The sequence below is a fragment of the Micromesistius poutassou genome (genome assembly GCF_964030765.1).
Source record: "Micromesistius poutassou genome assembly, chromosome: 9".
NCBI classification, from domain to species: Eukaryota; Metazoa; Chordata; class Actinopteri; order Gadiformes; family Gadidae; genus Micromesistius; species Micromesistius poutassou.
Window position 1 is genome coordinate 7,027,440 of NC_140279.1, and position 15,000 is coordinate 7,042,439.

Here is a 15,000-nt window from a genome sequence, read left to right on the forward strand (position 1 = left end):
GGAGGAACTGATGAGGTCCATGGAGGAGGTGAGGGATGGCTGGAGCCTCCTGGAGGTCATGGGGCTGCCGCCGGGCACACCCGGTGGTCCCGCGGGCCCCGTCGGCCGGGCGGGGCCTCCTCCTAGGGCATGGTGCGTGTGGAGGGACCTGGGAAGGCTGGCAAAGTGCCCCTCGGCCATCATCCTCAACTCTGCGGACAGACAGGGCAACGGGCATGAGACACACGAGGACTGCTGCGTGAACTGTACACACTCTGTGTTTGTAGTTTCCGTGAAACCCCACCGAGGCTCCACAGGGAAGGCTGCGTTGCGTCGCCATTGGACGTCACGTCAACTTGCCGTGACACACGCTCCACAGGGAGCGGGATGGAATGTTTCTTTGTGCATGGAAAACAATCAATGTGCGAAGGATGATGACATCATTTGTGAGTGAAAGTGCTGTGTTGACGCCATTGGGAATTTAAGCTTGGCACTGTCTCTAGTTTTTACAAAGCCTTCTTCGGAGCGCCTTCAATTGATTGTTTTTACAGACATGTTTCCAAACCAAATGATAAAGAAGACAGAACGTTCATCAGATGCAATGCTGACGTTTCCGGTGAAGCTGAGCAGTAATTGGCCGTGAATGAACGTTCAGAACAAATCAGACAATAACTTGATACCTTATCTTATAACGTTTTTGGGTTTTTTAAAACATTTATGTACATGGTTTATAAACACATGTAGCTTAAATAAACAACGTGGCTATGTCTTATTGCTTTATGCCACTCTTTGCTAATCGGGCTATTAAACAGCAGTAAAAAAAATCCCATTTGCGTGGTCCTGAAGGTTCTGTTCGCTGTTCTCCAATCTGAGGACGACTAAGCTAGTCAGCATTAATAACAGTATCCTATTTTAAATGATGAAAAACAAGTTAAAATCTGTTCTTTTCAATGTTGTCTCACAGCAACGGCATATAGCTATTTTCACATGAATGGTATTAGGTAACAATCTGACATCTTATTATTATGGCAACACTTAGTAAGAGATACCATCTATAATGCACACACGCACACCCATATACACCCACACACACACACACACACACACACCCACACACACACACACACACACACACACACACACACACACACACACACACACACACACACACACACACACACACACATACACACACACACATATACACACGCACACGCACGCACACGCACACACACGCACACACACACACACACACACACACACACACACACACACACACACACACACACTCACACACAAACCCACATACCTTTACACCAGGACACAGGTAATGTAACTAAGATGACAGATGGTCATAAAGATACATAATACTTTCAGAAGGACTGTAGTACACTGTACACTATTGGCAAAATACGAGCATGTGCTCACACACACGCACACACACACACACACACACACACACACACACACACACACACACACACACACACACACACACACACAAACACCACCGGATAACTGATACTGACTGCTAGACATCACATGACACATTTCACAAGTTCCAAGGCCTTTTTTGAAGTTATCCCTGCTGAAACTGAGCCCATTCCTGGTGATGTCACTATGATTTATTAATAACTGAACGTGAACACACCTCCTAGGCTGCTCATCTACTCATAGAAACCTATATACATCGCAAACTGAGTAGTTGTAGTCATCAAGAACAATGCATAAATGTTATCCTATGATACCTATTTAAATATCCACGAACAAACAAATGGCCCGCATTTCACGCAGGGTCCGGCTGTACACTAACTGGAACACGGTACACCGCGTGCCTGGAACTATTTCAGTTGACTGTGAGTTATGACCGATGTCCATACGGTGAGCTATGGGGACATTTGTCTTTCAAACTGTATGACCAATGAAGTGAACAGAAGTGCGCCACGTTCCAACCTCACAGATATGAATGAAGGTTTGAATCAAAAGGTTATCTTTTATTTGAGAATCAGGCATACAGAAAGGCAGACATAGATATTGACATACAGGCAGCCTAGTAATTAGCATATAAGTGAACATTAATTTTGAATTTGTTTTGCCAAATATTAGATTGGAGTAGCTTTTAAATATTGTTATGCAAGCATATGTATGAATTAGGCTGACAGATAGACATACAGGCAAACAGACGGTCAGACGGACAGGCAGACATGCAACACGCAGGGTATTTTTGACAGATTGCTGGAGCGTTGACAGCAGTCGTAACAGGAAGGCATCGCCTGTGAATCATTCACCACGGCACAATTAGTCACACGCTGTACACGACCAAAAAACGATCTTCTGACCAACGCACAACATTTCAATCTCACTGACCGAAGCAATCTGCCTCATCACAAACGTCCTAGTCGCCGCGTTTGTAAAAAACATTTAGGCATTGTTTTTAGGAGCTACCCTCGCTCTCAGAACTCAACCCAGGCAGACGTCACATTAGACACCCATTCTAATGCTGTTCCATTCATTGGTGATACAGTTTGAAAGACAAATGTCACCATGACTCACAGTAAGTATCATAGGAAAAAAATGTTGTCCGTGTGTGTGTGTGTGTGTGTGTGGGTCTGCGTCAGTGTGTGTGTGTGTGTGTGCAGTCAGTTAAGTTTAGTGCTGAGAGATCATAAATGGGACTATTTTTAACATACCGGTACACGTCCATGTCCTGGGCTGTTTGACCCTAACCTGACGTGCCATATGGTTTGTTACATAGATCTGTCTGGGAAGTAGTCCTTACATACAGTTTGGAAAAGGGCAGGCACGTTCAAAACAATATTGTCTGTTTATTGGATGAACTATCTGCCTATCACTGTCTGTCATGTGTCAGGTAGATCACACTGCTCCTGATGTGAGCTACCTGATTAGTCCGAACCACAAACGCATAACTTGAAGCTGGCTAAGGTGGACCCAGTAACAGAAATCATTGAGAGCTCAGGGTGAAAAAAATTGTTAATTGTTAATTGATTATTGGTGTGTCATGACTACGTCATCACAACACTGTGCATCCTTCTGATGTCTGACTGTGGTGGTCACACTGGTGGCACATGTTGGCTCCAGGGAGCCCAGGGGGGCTGGAGGTTAGAGTGGGGTATTCCTCCAGTGGTCAGAAACCTACCAGGCAGACCCGGCTAGAAGGAGCCTAAGGGGTGGTCAGTAAGTGTGTGTGTGTGTGTGTGTGTGTGTGTGTGTGTGTGTGTGTGTGTGTGTGTGTGTGTGCAGGCATGTGTGTGGGCTGACCTGGCCATCTGCCACACCCTGCCCCCCCTGCAGACACACACAAAAACACACACACACACACACACACACACACACACACACACACACACACACACACACACACACACACACACACACACACACACACTGTTCACTCCCTTCGGTGAAAGCATTTACTCTCACTAGATAAACACACACACACACACACACACACACACAACACAAAAACACACACCGCACACACACACACACAGGGCTGTCCCACTCTCTTTGGTTTCTATTGTCTTGTCAGAAATGTTGGATTCATCCACGTCAACAGCTGCTTTATTTAGCACACAGACTGAATTTGAAAGTGAGAAAGAGAACAAGAGATGAAGTACAGCAGTAAGCGATAAAGACATGGAGGAAAGGGAAGGAAAGACAGAGAGGGAAGGGCTTTCATTTTATTAGGAGGGAGATCTCTCATAATGAGAGCTGAATTTGGCCAAAATGTTTACACTACGACTTCCTCTTCCTGCTCATTTGCACGGTCCCCTCCCAAGGTCTGCTCGAGGTGTGTGTGTGCGTGTGTGTGTGTCTGCATGTGTGTCTGCGTGTGTGTGTGTCTTTATATAAATCTATCAATATCTTCAATAGCCTAATAATACATGAACTACTGAATTATTGTCATCAATATGACTCATCAGCAAATAGCATCTACGCATACTTTGATGAATTGTTGTTTTTATCTCTAGATTGTTACGAATTGTAAGGCGACCTTCGGTGTCATGAGAGGCAACTTGAAATAAAATGTATTACTATCACGGTAAGGGGATATATCAAGATATTGAGACAGATGGGGGGGGGGGGGGGGGACAGGATAGTACAGTAGAGGAAGGATTGATAAGGAAAGAAAAAGGAGAGCGCATATGTGATAAGGTGAATATTAGTGTGTGTGTGTGTGTGTGTGTGTGTGTGTGTGTGTGTGTGTGTGTATGGACCGCTAAAAGGTTGAGCCATGTGTGATTATCCATTTAAGATTTCAGACTCCCATGCATTTAGCACACTTGAACTGAGCAGGCCAACCTCTCACCCATGGGTGACATCCTTCCAAAACAGCAACTGATGTTAAGTATCTTCAATAGCACACACCTCACTGCCCTGCTACTGGCAGAGGAACTAGCCTCTCATTACATCACACACACACACACACACACACACACACACACACACGCATGAATGCATGCATGCACGCACACATGCATGCAAACACGCATGCACACACACACAAACCCATACACAAACACATGCAACGCTCGCACACACAAAAGTTGTGCATTAGTAAAACCACCCCTGGAAAGAAGTGAACAATGGGACCAACTGTCACACTGTCACATGTTTAGAAACAGCCTTTGTTATTGCGAAAGAGAATGTGTGTGTGTGTGTGTGTGTGTGTGTGAGAGAGAGAGAGAGGGGAGAGAGAGAGAGAGAGAGAGAGAGAGAGGAGAGAGAGAGAGAGAGAGAGAGAGAGAGAGAGAGAGAGAGAGAGAGAGAGAGGTGTCCTGCTGCGTTGTTCAATGTGTAGGCTAACCAGAATGTTTGTGTGTGTGTTTGTAAGGTTTGTGTGATATCAATGGAGGAGTTATTAAATTCCACAGCAGACTGAGACTCAAACACGTGCACACACACACACACACACACACACACACACACACACACACACACACACACACACACAATACATCTTGGTTCACTCATAAACGATGTGTATGATGTAATGCATGGAAAAATTGTTCTCTTTAGCCACTGAGTCATGGAGATATAGATACAGTCGGTCAACTAATAGCAAGTTTTCCACCATCAGAGTCATTACTCAGCTAGACTGTACTGTTGTGTGTTCACCATGCCTGATCACACAGCAGCTTCATTATTTTAAAAGACAAACACAATTGCAGGATCAATATATGAGCAGCACCCAAAGACACAGTTCTACACTATCTCATGGACAAGCATTATGCACCCACAAACAAACTCGATCATAGAATCAAGGCAAATTCAAGCCAGTTCAGCCAGACAAAAAATAACTTTCAAAAAGAGCTTTCAACGGCATTAGTGACTTGACAACTGCACTAGGTTTTAGTGGTGATCTGCCCCCTTGAAGCAGGGGCTCTTCAACTTTTTGAGCCTGGCACCCAAAGAGCAATCCTTGTGATTATGTGGGACCCAACCACCACACACTCAGATAACTCTTGTTCTGTGCGTTGGTAACCTGTCACCCACCTTCAACTGGATTGCGACCCATTTTGGTGTTCATCAGGAATAACATCAACGTTTTGGAACGGTTGGAAGTGAACAGTATACCCTGTGGGCCTCTCCACCTGACCTCACTATGTCAGGCCCTATCTATCTGACCTCACTATGTCAGGCCCTATCTATCTGAACTCCCTATTTCAGAAGCCCTCTCTCTATCTGACCTCCCTCCATCTCTGAAGGAACAGGGACCATGAGGCCAAATAGAGAAAAACAACCCAACAACTCATTTTTGAACCGTCACCATACCTACAACCCCCGCCATCCCCTCCCGTCCCCTTCCCCTGTTTCCTTGGCGACCATGGACTCTGAGCGCCACCAAAACGATAGAGAGAGGGATGTAAACATGGACAAGCAAGGATGGAGGTCCACAAGCAAGAGTGTGAAGAGGAAGAGGAGGGCTGGCCGTAAATCCGCAGCTACAGGAAGACAATGGAGGCCCCTTCCTCTGACTTGTCCACTGGTAGGTGGTGTCAAAACACCCCCGCATCCCCACCTTTTCCCACCAAACAAATAGATGCAGGATTTGTTTCATCAACCAAACGAGACTCCACTCTTTGTGCCACAAAAGGAAATCATCTTCACGCCACAGCCATTAACCATTTGTTCCCTTGCAGCATTGATGTAGAACAATACACTCAAGCATCCACATATACACATGTCCACACATGCGCACCCACACACACACACACACACACACACACACACACATACACACATGCACAAACACACAAACAGACAGACACACAGACACACAAACACAATCCTTCACCAACACAATACAAGAACACACTGATTACCTACCTGTCTGTGCGAGTGTGCAGCCAACCCCTGAGGTAACTCTCTATAACTCTCTATACAATATAGCTCTCTCTCTCTCCTCTTCTCTCCTTTGCTATTCTCTCCTCTCCAGCGGTGCCCAAGGGGTTTTAAACTCTACTTGTAACTTGCCGTGGTCCATTTGGATGCATGGTCCCCTAGACTTACTGTCACTCACTGACTGAACTGAAACTCTCTGAACCGGCTCACAAGTGTCCTTGCTCTGGCAGGCAGGCAACAACACGCAGCAAGGCTCAATACTGGCCAGACCGGACCTTCTCTCTCGCTCTCTGCCTCTCTCTCTCTCTCTCTCTCTCTCTCTCTCTCTCTCCTCTCTCTCTCTCTCTCTCTCTCTCTCTCTCTCTCTCTCCGCCCTCTCTCTCTCTGTCTCTTTTTCCCCTCTGGGGAGTGATTTACAAGTGGCCCTGCCCCTCCTTCTGGGTTGAAGAGGAGGAGTTTTTTCTTCTTTCTTTCTTTTTTTTTTAGCCAAGTGCTCTCATATTCCCTCCCCCTCCTCGCGTCCCCCTCCTCCCCTGTCCCCCTCCCTCCCACCCTGCCCCCAGTCCACCCTCTAACTCTGACCCCAGCCCCCCACACTGAAAATTGTCCTCTGTGAACTGCACTGCACTCTCTCACACACACACACACACACACACACACACACACACACACACACACACACACACACATACTCTCACACACTCTCTCTCTCTCTCTCTCTCTCTCTCTCTCTCTATCTCTCTTTCTCTCTCTCCCATCCTATAGCCTCATATTTCATGTACCGACTCTTTTGTTAATTTTGTGACCTCTGCCATCTCACTTGTCTTGTCTGTTCCCCCCCCCCCCCCCCCCCCCCCTCTCTCTCTCTCTCTCTCTCTCTCTCTCTCTCTCTCTCTCTCTCTCTGCTGCCTGCTCCAGGACAAGTTACCATTCTGTGCACTTATGTACTAAATGGGTGCAGTAAGTATCTTCTGGGTGTCTTCTCAACATGGTTGTTGAATGTGGAGTTTGAGGACTTTGCGTGTGTTTCTGGTGCATGGAAGGAAACTGAATGAATATTAATACTGTGGTTGTAAGTGGTTGTAATTTTAAGTTTTAAGAAAAACTATTTTACAGGATCTTGAAGGAAGGAATACAAGTTTCAACACAAGTTTGTGTGTGTGTGTGCGTGTGTGTGTGTGTGTGTGTGTGTGTGTGTGTTCCACCCAGACAATACAAAGTAGACCATACCTCTATGAACACTGAGACTATCAGATGGCCCGCATGGATCCACACACAAGCACCTACAGGTAGACAGAAAACATTTCTACTGTATGGCTACACATGCACACATACACACACACACACACACACACACACACACACGCACACACACTTGTTATGTTTCTGAGTGATAGTTTACCAGACGATAGATGTTTACGCCTCATAGCTCTGTGGGTGATCAACGTGGGGATTCCTTAAGTAATTTATGCTTTCAGTCCATTCATCTACAAACGCCCTCCTTAAAAACACACAAACAGTGCACCCTGGAAAAGAAGGAGGGTCTTTGTGTGTTTGTTGCATGGTGTGAGTGAGTTATGAGTTGAGGAGGTCCCTGAGTCAATTAGTACCTACTGACATCTTCCAGCGCAAGAGCAGGGAGGGCTGGGAGGGAAACCTGAAGGCCAATTTACACCGTTTTAGACACGTTTTTTAGTCGGCCGTCAGACGTCCGACTTCAGCTAGAGATAGAATTCATTCAAACTAGTGACTGATTCACACCGGCAGTGTTTTACGCCCGTCTCACAGCCGACCAAAGCTTAACTTGTGCTTCACTTCTATTTTCAAGCATTTCTGAAGCGTCTCGGTTATGATGTTATCTGATGAATCTTGAAAATATAGCGAAATAAACGGTGGCAGTGTGAATTGATACGCCTACGTTACTCCTACGTTACGCTCATGTCTCTCTCTCGCCTGCGGTGTAAATTCACCTTCAGAGTCCCAGAGCAGTCTCTTGGGAAAGATTCTGTTTTCCTTCAGGTAAGGAATATCTACTATTCCACCATATTTCAGGTGTGTGTGTACAGGCGTCCGCCCTTACACAAGTGTTTGGAGGTGGAGATGGGGGGGTACCCAAATGGTATTTCCAGGAAAAGAGAGTGAGTCAGGAATCAAATCTATAATCACCCTCAGAGTGAGAGAGAGAGAGAGAGAGAGAGATTATCCACAACACTGCGGGAATCAACATGCATGTTGGCAGTTCAGCGTAATGTGTCATAGACATAACCTGTAATACTCATCTTTAAAAGACATTATCTCTTATTTCTCAATCCGTCTTGGCTGCCCTGTTTTGCAAACAAACCTGACCTCAACATCAACACCGTGCTACTCATAAATCCCCTTGTATCTTTGCGCCAATCCCCCCTAATCCTAGAATCTCTGAATATAGGCACTGGAAGAAGTCAACACGGGAAAATTACCTGCTGGGTGCTTTTTTTTTTCATGATCCACATCCAAGCATGTATTGAAACCACTACTAATGAAACCCTTAAAAAACCAACCCTACTTGATAACGTTTTCTTCATACTCATACCTGAACATTATATACAAACCTACTCTGGGCTATCATTCTTATGCGTCCTGAGATTCATTGAGTTCAACCTCGAGTCAACAACCACCGGACCAAGATTCCACCCCATTTAAACATTGGAAGAAAGGATGGACATGCCTGCAACATCAATTTTGTTTTGATATTTTAAATCACTGAACTTTTGTTTTATAATGTTGTGTGATAATGTGTCGAGAATGAGGTTAAATTATATGGGCATGAGCAGAAGTAGTTTGAGTAGATTTTCTATAATCTACGGAACATTCTTTAACAAACAAACACTTTGTTATTGTGGCCAATTGCGGGGACAGCATGCAAATCAGCCTGCGCAAGAAAGGCTCTGATTTACGATGGATCTTCAGCTCAGTGTTGTTCAACGGTGTAGAAATAGACAACGGCACAGTGGCAGAGTGAAAATACCCGTAACCACACAGCCAGAAACTGTTTACTCTCTGTTCACGTATATGGGTTTTTTCAGCCTTTGGATTTGCTGAAATTGTCCAATAGTCTGGTTCTATCTTAAGCATGCGTACCAGCATATACAATACTTTAATTTACAATACTGTGACACTTATTTTATATCATACTTCCGCTCAAAGGTTAAGACTATGTCGCCAGAGTGGTGGGTCTGGTTGCCAATCACAACACACACACACACACACACACACATACACACACACACACACAATGGCTGAGTCACCCAGACTTCCCGAAAACAAACTGTTGAGCTGTCACATCAGTCAGCATTTCCTAAAAAAATATTAAATAGATTCAGTTTGTAGTTGTCTTACTGAGATAGACTGCTGTTGCATAATACAACATACATCTGATTTATAGTATTACATTGGCTGGGAAACAATTATTTTCTTGGGGTTTGAAAAAAAGCGCACTGTGTGACGCATACGTGAAGATGCACCTGTACGCACAAATGTTCTGGCAAATGATGGTGCCTGATGATTGTTCATTTTTTAAAACATCTGAGAACAACCAAATACTCTTGCATGGAATGAATGAATGAGTATGGAACCTCTCAGTTAATTAGAATAACCAAGGGGCGTTATCAATGTGCGCCCACCAAATTACCTCTGGACGCAATTGGATAGACCTACAATCAATCAGGGCAAAATAGTGTGACCCATCAGTGGCAGCCATCTTGGTTGTTAATGAAAAACGGTGCTCCCATTGGGCGCTCCTCTGAACAGTCAAGCCCGCCCCATATTAGATCAACGGTTGTGATTGGCCCATCCCGAGCCAGGTCTGCTGGAAATCTTTCAGAACGGGAGGTGGGCCTGGCATATGCCAGAGCAAATAAAACATGAGCTGGGAGATTTGTCATTAACAGAATTAACAGATCATTAACAGAAGAGGAATTAAAGTTCTATAAGTTCTAACAAGTTATATAAACTAAACTAAACTCCACCTACCTACTAACAAGCGCCTGTATTTAAAACGCCCTTCTCTTGCAGCAGTCTCCACTCATGCCCTCCCCCTCCCCGTCTCCTCCCTACTATCTAACTCAGAAATCTAACTGCAGAAATTTCACACATTGAGCACAAGACCGCAAGACGTCCACCCAGAGCTCCCAGCCAAACTTTCCAGAGTTCCCCACACCCTGACCACCTGGTAACGGCATCCTCCTTATCAATAAACTAACTGACATCCTGAACCCCCCTGCTCTCTTCCTCTCCTCCCTCCTCTCCTCAATGCAAGTGGCCTCCTCTCTGATTCCTTCTCCAGGAATGTGAGCTCCGTGCCCGGTGCATACTGCTCCTCCTTCCCCTCCTTTGCCTCCTCTCCACCTCTTCTCCTCCTCGTCTTGCTTACACTCCACCATCTCCCCTCACTTCTACACTTTGTGTGTGTTTGTGTGCATGTTTGTATGTGTGTTTGTGTGTGCATGCATGTGTGTGTGTGTGTGTGTGTGTGTGTGTGTGTGTGTGTGTGTGTGTGTGTGTGTGTGTGTGTGTGCGTGTGTGTGTGTGTGCGTGTGTCTGTGTGTGTGCATGCGTGCATCATAGATGTGGGCTCCCCCCCAGCCTCCGGGTCCTGTTGCATCAGTGAGACGTTATTCAGCCGGCAGTCTGTCTGTTTCAGGGTGGCACAGAATGTACTTCCTGCCCATTGAGTCACTCGCTTTTCCTGTCCATCCATTTATTGCCAGGGGCCTGTTAACATGCTGCCAGGAAATCATTTAGATGTTATTATTAATCATATTACTGTGGAATCTGACGCAATGAATTGCTCGGATTCATGCTGATGCTTTTTGAACCAACCTTTTTGAACCAACCAATGTACTGATCTTTGGGTTACTTGAAGCTCTATAAACTGAATGATGATCGATCACTATTTATTATCCTCTAAAATTGAACTTGCATTTCTAATTACTATTTGGTAATTATTCATGGAGGAGACATTTTTATCCAAAGCTACTCTGTGTGAGTTCAGATTAGCGGCCTCCTGCCTCAAGGGAGGCTGCAGACACTGGCGGGGGGGGGGATCAAACCTAGAACCGGGAGTCAAACCCCCTCACTAACCTAATGTTTCCTTTTAAATAACGTTATTGATTGCTCAGGGTTGGGCCGTGTTATCTCTAGGCTGGGCCTTGGACCCTGGCGCCCGAGTGCTTGAGCTGGAACACAGGGGAGGCAGATGTTTACAGTACACCTCGTATTAGCACAAGGTCACAGCGCTGCAGCACGTCCCGGAGAGAGATTATCCGGGACGCTGTGTGCTCTCCTCCATGCGTTGGGGCAGAGAGATTGATTTTAATCAACATGTAGTTGGAGACACGATGGAAATATGTAAATAGGCTAAAGTCATACACTTTCCCACAAAGTTCATTCTATTTATAAAATAATATCTTGTTTGCACTCTTTCATTTCATTCTTTCTTTTCTTATCTTTTAATGTTTCTTGACACTTTTTCCTGCACCAATCCACAGCACAATTATTTGTAATATTTGACTCCAGCCTGATTTGTCTTTATTTGCCAAATCAGGTTGGATTCGGATGCTGCATCTTACACAGCAATGAACGAATACACTAATAGGGCCTCCCTCGGATAATAAAACACCAATCCATGATCTGACGCAGCATTGCCGTATCCATGCTGTGTTGCTTATTGTCTGTACCACAGTCAGGCAGAGAGAGCAGGGCTATTGTACAACCTAATACTAATAGGGTTTTTTTATCACTTGTACACAATTTGTTTTTCACAAAAAGTGTGCCTTTAAACGCTGTGGGTGGAAAATGTGGTGTGAATGCTGCCCCTTGAGAGGCTGTTCACTGAAAGGGATAGTTCAGGATTTGGGCTATTTTGGCCCTCTCTGATCCTTCCCAGGGTGAGACAAGAGCAGTGAGACGACCATTGGGTCGATCGTTTGAGTCAACCGGTACCCTGCATACCTGGTACTGGTTAGCATTAGCGCACTGATGTAAATTTCCCGGGTGCCAACTCAACCTCATACACCATCCACATAATGCAAACATGAATCTACGTGGGTACACCTGGAATAAACTCTGTTAATAGGCGAATTCCAAAATGAGAATTTGATTAATTTTACAAGCGGTTGGGGTTTTGTGCGACAACAGGTAGCCCCAACAATAGCAACGCAACAGATGTGGAGCACTCTCTCTGTTATCTGTCTGGATTGTTGCACAGTGGAGGAATAAATGGTTATTCTGAACAAAATAGTGCTGTGGTAATTGCTTGTAAAACAGGAATATGACTACACGTTCCTGACATTGATCTGCTGTTAATAAAATACAAATGTTCAAGTCTTATCGAAGAATTAAAGTAACGATTATATAAAGTTATCAAGTAACTTAAGCCCCGTCCACACAGAGACAATTTTTTGGTGAAACCGCATAAGTCTTGTGCGTTTGGGCCGACCGTCCAGACGGATCCGGCGGATCCGGTGCCCGAAAACGCACTTTTCTGAAACCAACTCTGAGGGTGGATTCAGATAAAAACGGATATATATGCGGTTTCATGTTAGGATTCGTGTGGACGCCTGAAACGCAAACGATGACGTCATCGCCCCCCCACCAGCTGGGGACGTTAAGAGTTGCGTTGATTTTTTAAAAATTTGATTTGTATTGTTTTTGAAGCTTTAAATACAGCCCCTTGGTAAATGTAATTACTAACTGTACATTAAAAAGTATTTCTGCTCAATCTAAAAGGTTTAACAACTGCTTTCTCCTCCTCGACTGCATGTTTATATACAGCGTGCATGGGCTTGATGCGGTTTGATGCGCTCCACTTTTTTCACTTCTACAGCTCGATGTAGAAGTACTGACCTCAGGTTACCACTTCCATATTTTTTTTACTGTAGCACACGTAGTCTGGCTTGGATACACACGCATACACACGCATACACACTTTAAGCACAAGTATCACCATGGCAACATACAAGAAACAAACAACCAAACCAAAAAGAAAGTGTGAAGTTTAAAACCTGCTCACTATCTCCCTATAAGTGTGTGTGCTGTGTTTGGGCCGTCGTATGGCTTTGGTCATGGTATTTGTTAACCTGTGTAGACTTCTTAATAGTTTGTATCGATGTGGAGTCTACTGTACTTGTGAAGGCCCGTCATGGCAGTGTGTGTACAATACTTGTTAAGTCAGTTCCTCTATCACACATTGAATCAGACATCATTTAATGAACTCAATCAAATGTCAGTGTAGGCGACATATGCTTTTCATTTGTGTTTTCAACACATGATCTGCCAGTGGCTCCTAGGATTTTCGTTCCTTTTTCTCAGATACAGGCTTGTTGTAATGATATGTTTTTCACCTGATATGTTAGCTCTCATCTACAGGCCTTTACATGCTCCACACACACACACACACACACACACCTCTGGAGGCTAAACACACTCTCAACTGGCAAGGGATGTGTGTTTGTGTGTGTGTGGGTGTGAATCCTCCCCATTTTACTGCACTCAACACAGAAATAACACAGAAGTGTTGCATATTCAGTTCCCAGAATCAGAGGCATCACACGCACGCGCACACATATATCCACACACACACACACACACACACACACACATACACACACACACACACACACACACACACACACACACACACACACACACACACACACACACACACATACCACACACACACACACACACACACATGCATGCACACATCCACAGACAGACACACATCCATGTACACCCTTTAAATGATGTGCTGTACGCTGCAAGGCATAAGGCAAGAAACTATTTTGTGAAAATAACTGTTCGCACACACACACATTCACTGAATGTGCACATTTTAAATCAAATGGAAAGTTGTCATTGAAAGTTCATATCTGGGTCAAATTGGCATCTTTGGATAAGGTTACGTATTTGTGCGTGTGTGTGTGTGTGTGTGTGTGTGTGTGTGTGTGTGTGTGTGTGTGTGCACTTATGCACGTGTGTCAAGGATAGCATTAGGTGAACAAAGTGGGGCCTCTGCAGTAATAACAGGGCTGGCATGCTGCCAGTCAGACAGATAATACCACCCTAGGTGGTAAAGGTTCATCTCTGACATTAACCTGCAGCTCTCAACATAATGAATGCACAAAAAGCAAACACAAATGCTATTTTGAATAAGTGAAAATATGAGCTCTTGTAACCTGCCTGTAGATCTTTACAGTCCCGTCTCTGACCTCAGTCCCAGTCTTTGGTAAATAGAGAATAAATATTGTCTGGAATGTGGAAGTATTAATTATATCGCAAAATTCTATATATAGCAAAATTCACTATTGCTGGTGACTGAATTCTAAAATTAGTTCAAGTCCAACAGTATACGTTTTTATTTCCATGTCTTAATAAAATGGAGGAGCAGTCCCCAACAGTAACAACAACAACAACAACAACAACAACAACAACAACAACAACAAAAACAACTCACAACTGGTTTCTAAACAGTTTTTACTTCAGCGTGTCACTCAAGCCCATGACAGACAGTCCCCTGAGGGCTGACCCTGGACGGTCGGGCAAAGCATAATAACACTCATAAAGACTCTTTCTGGACCCCCACCGCCCCAAACCAGCCACCGCCCTGCCCTCCCC

At 44.7% G+C, this 15,000-nt stretch overlaps 1 protein-coding gene across 1 annotated transcript in view; it reads right to left on the bottom strand.

The window, feature by feature from the left end:
• Positions 1 to 6,614, bottom strand: part of bcar3 (BCAR3 adaptor protein, NSP family member) — a 37,182-nt gene extending 30,568 nt beyond the window's left edge. Inside the window, exons 1-2 of the mRNA XM_084473543.1 lie at positions 6,331 to 6,614; positions 1 to 191 (exon numbers count right to left, since the gene is read on the bottom strand). The exon at positions 1 to 191 is cut by the window's left edge and continues 8 nt beyond it. Of these exons, the coding sequence (XP_084329669.1) occupies positions 1 to 183 (183 nt within the window). The 5' untranslated portion in view covers positions 184 to 191; positions 6,331 to 6,614. The remainder of the gene's footprint in view (positions 192 to 6,330) is intronic.
• Between the last annotated feature and the right edge of the window lie 8,386 nt (positions 6,615 to 15,000).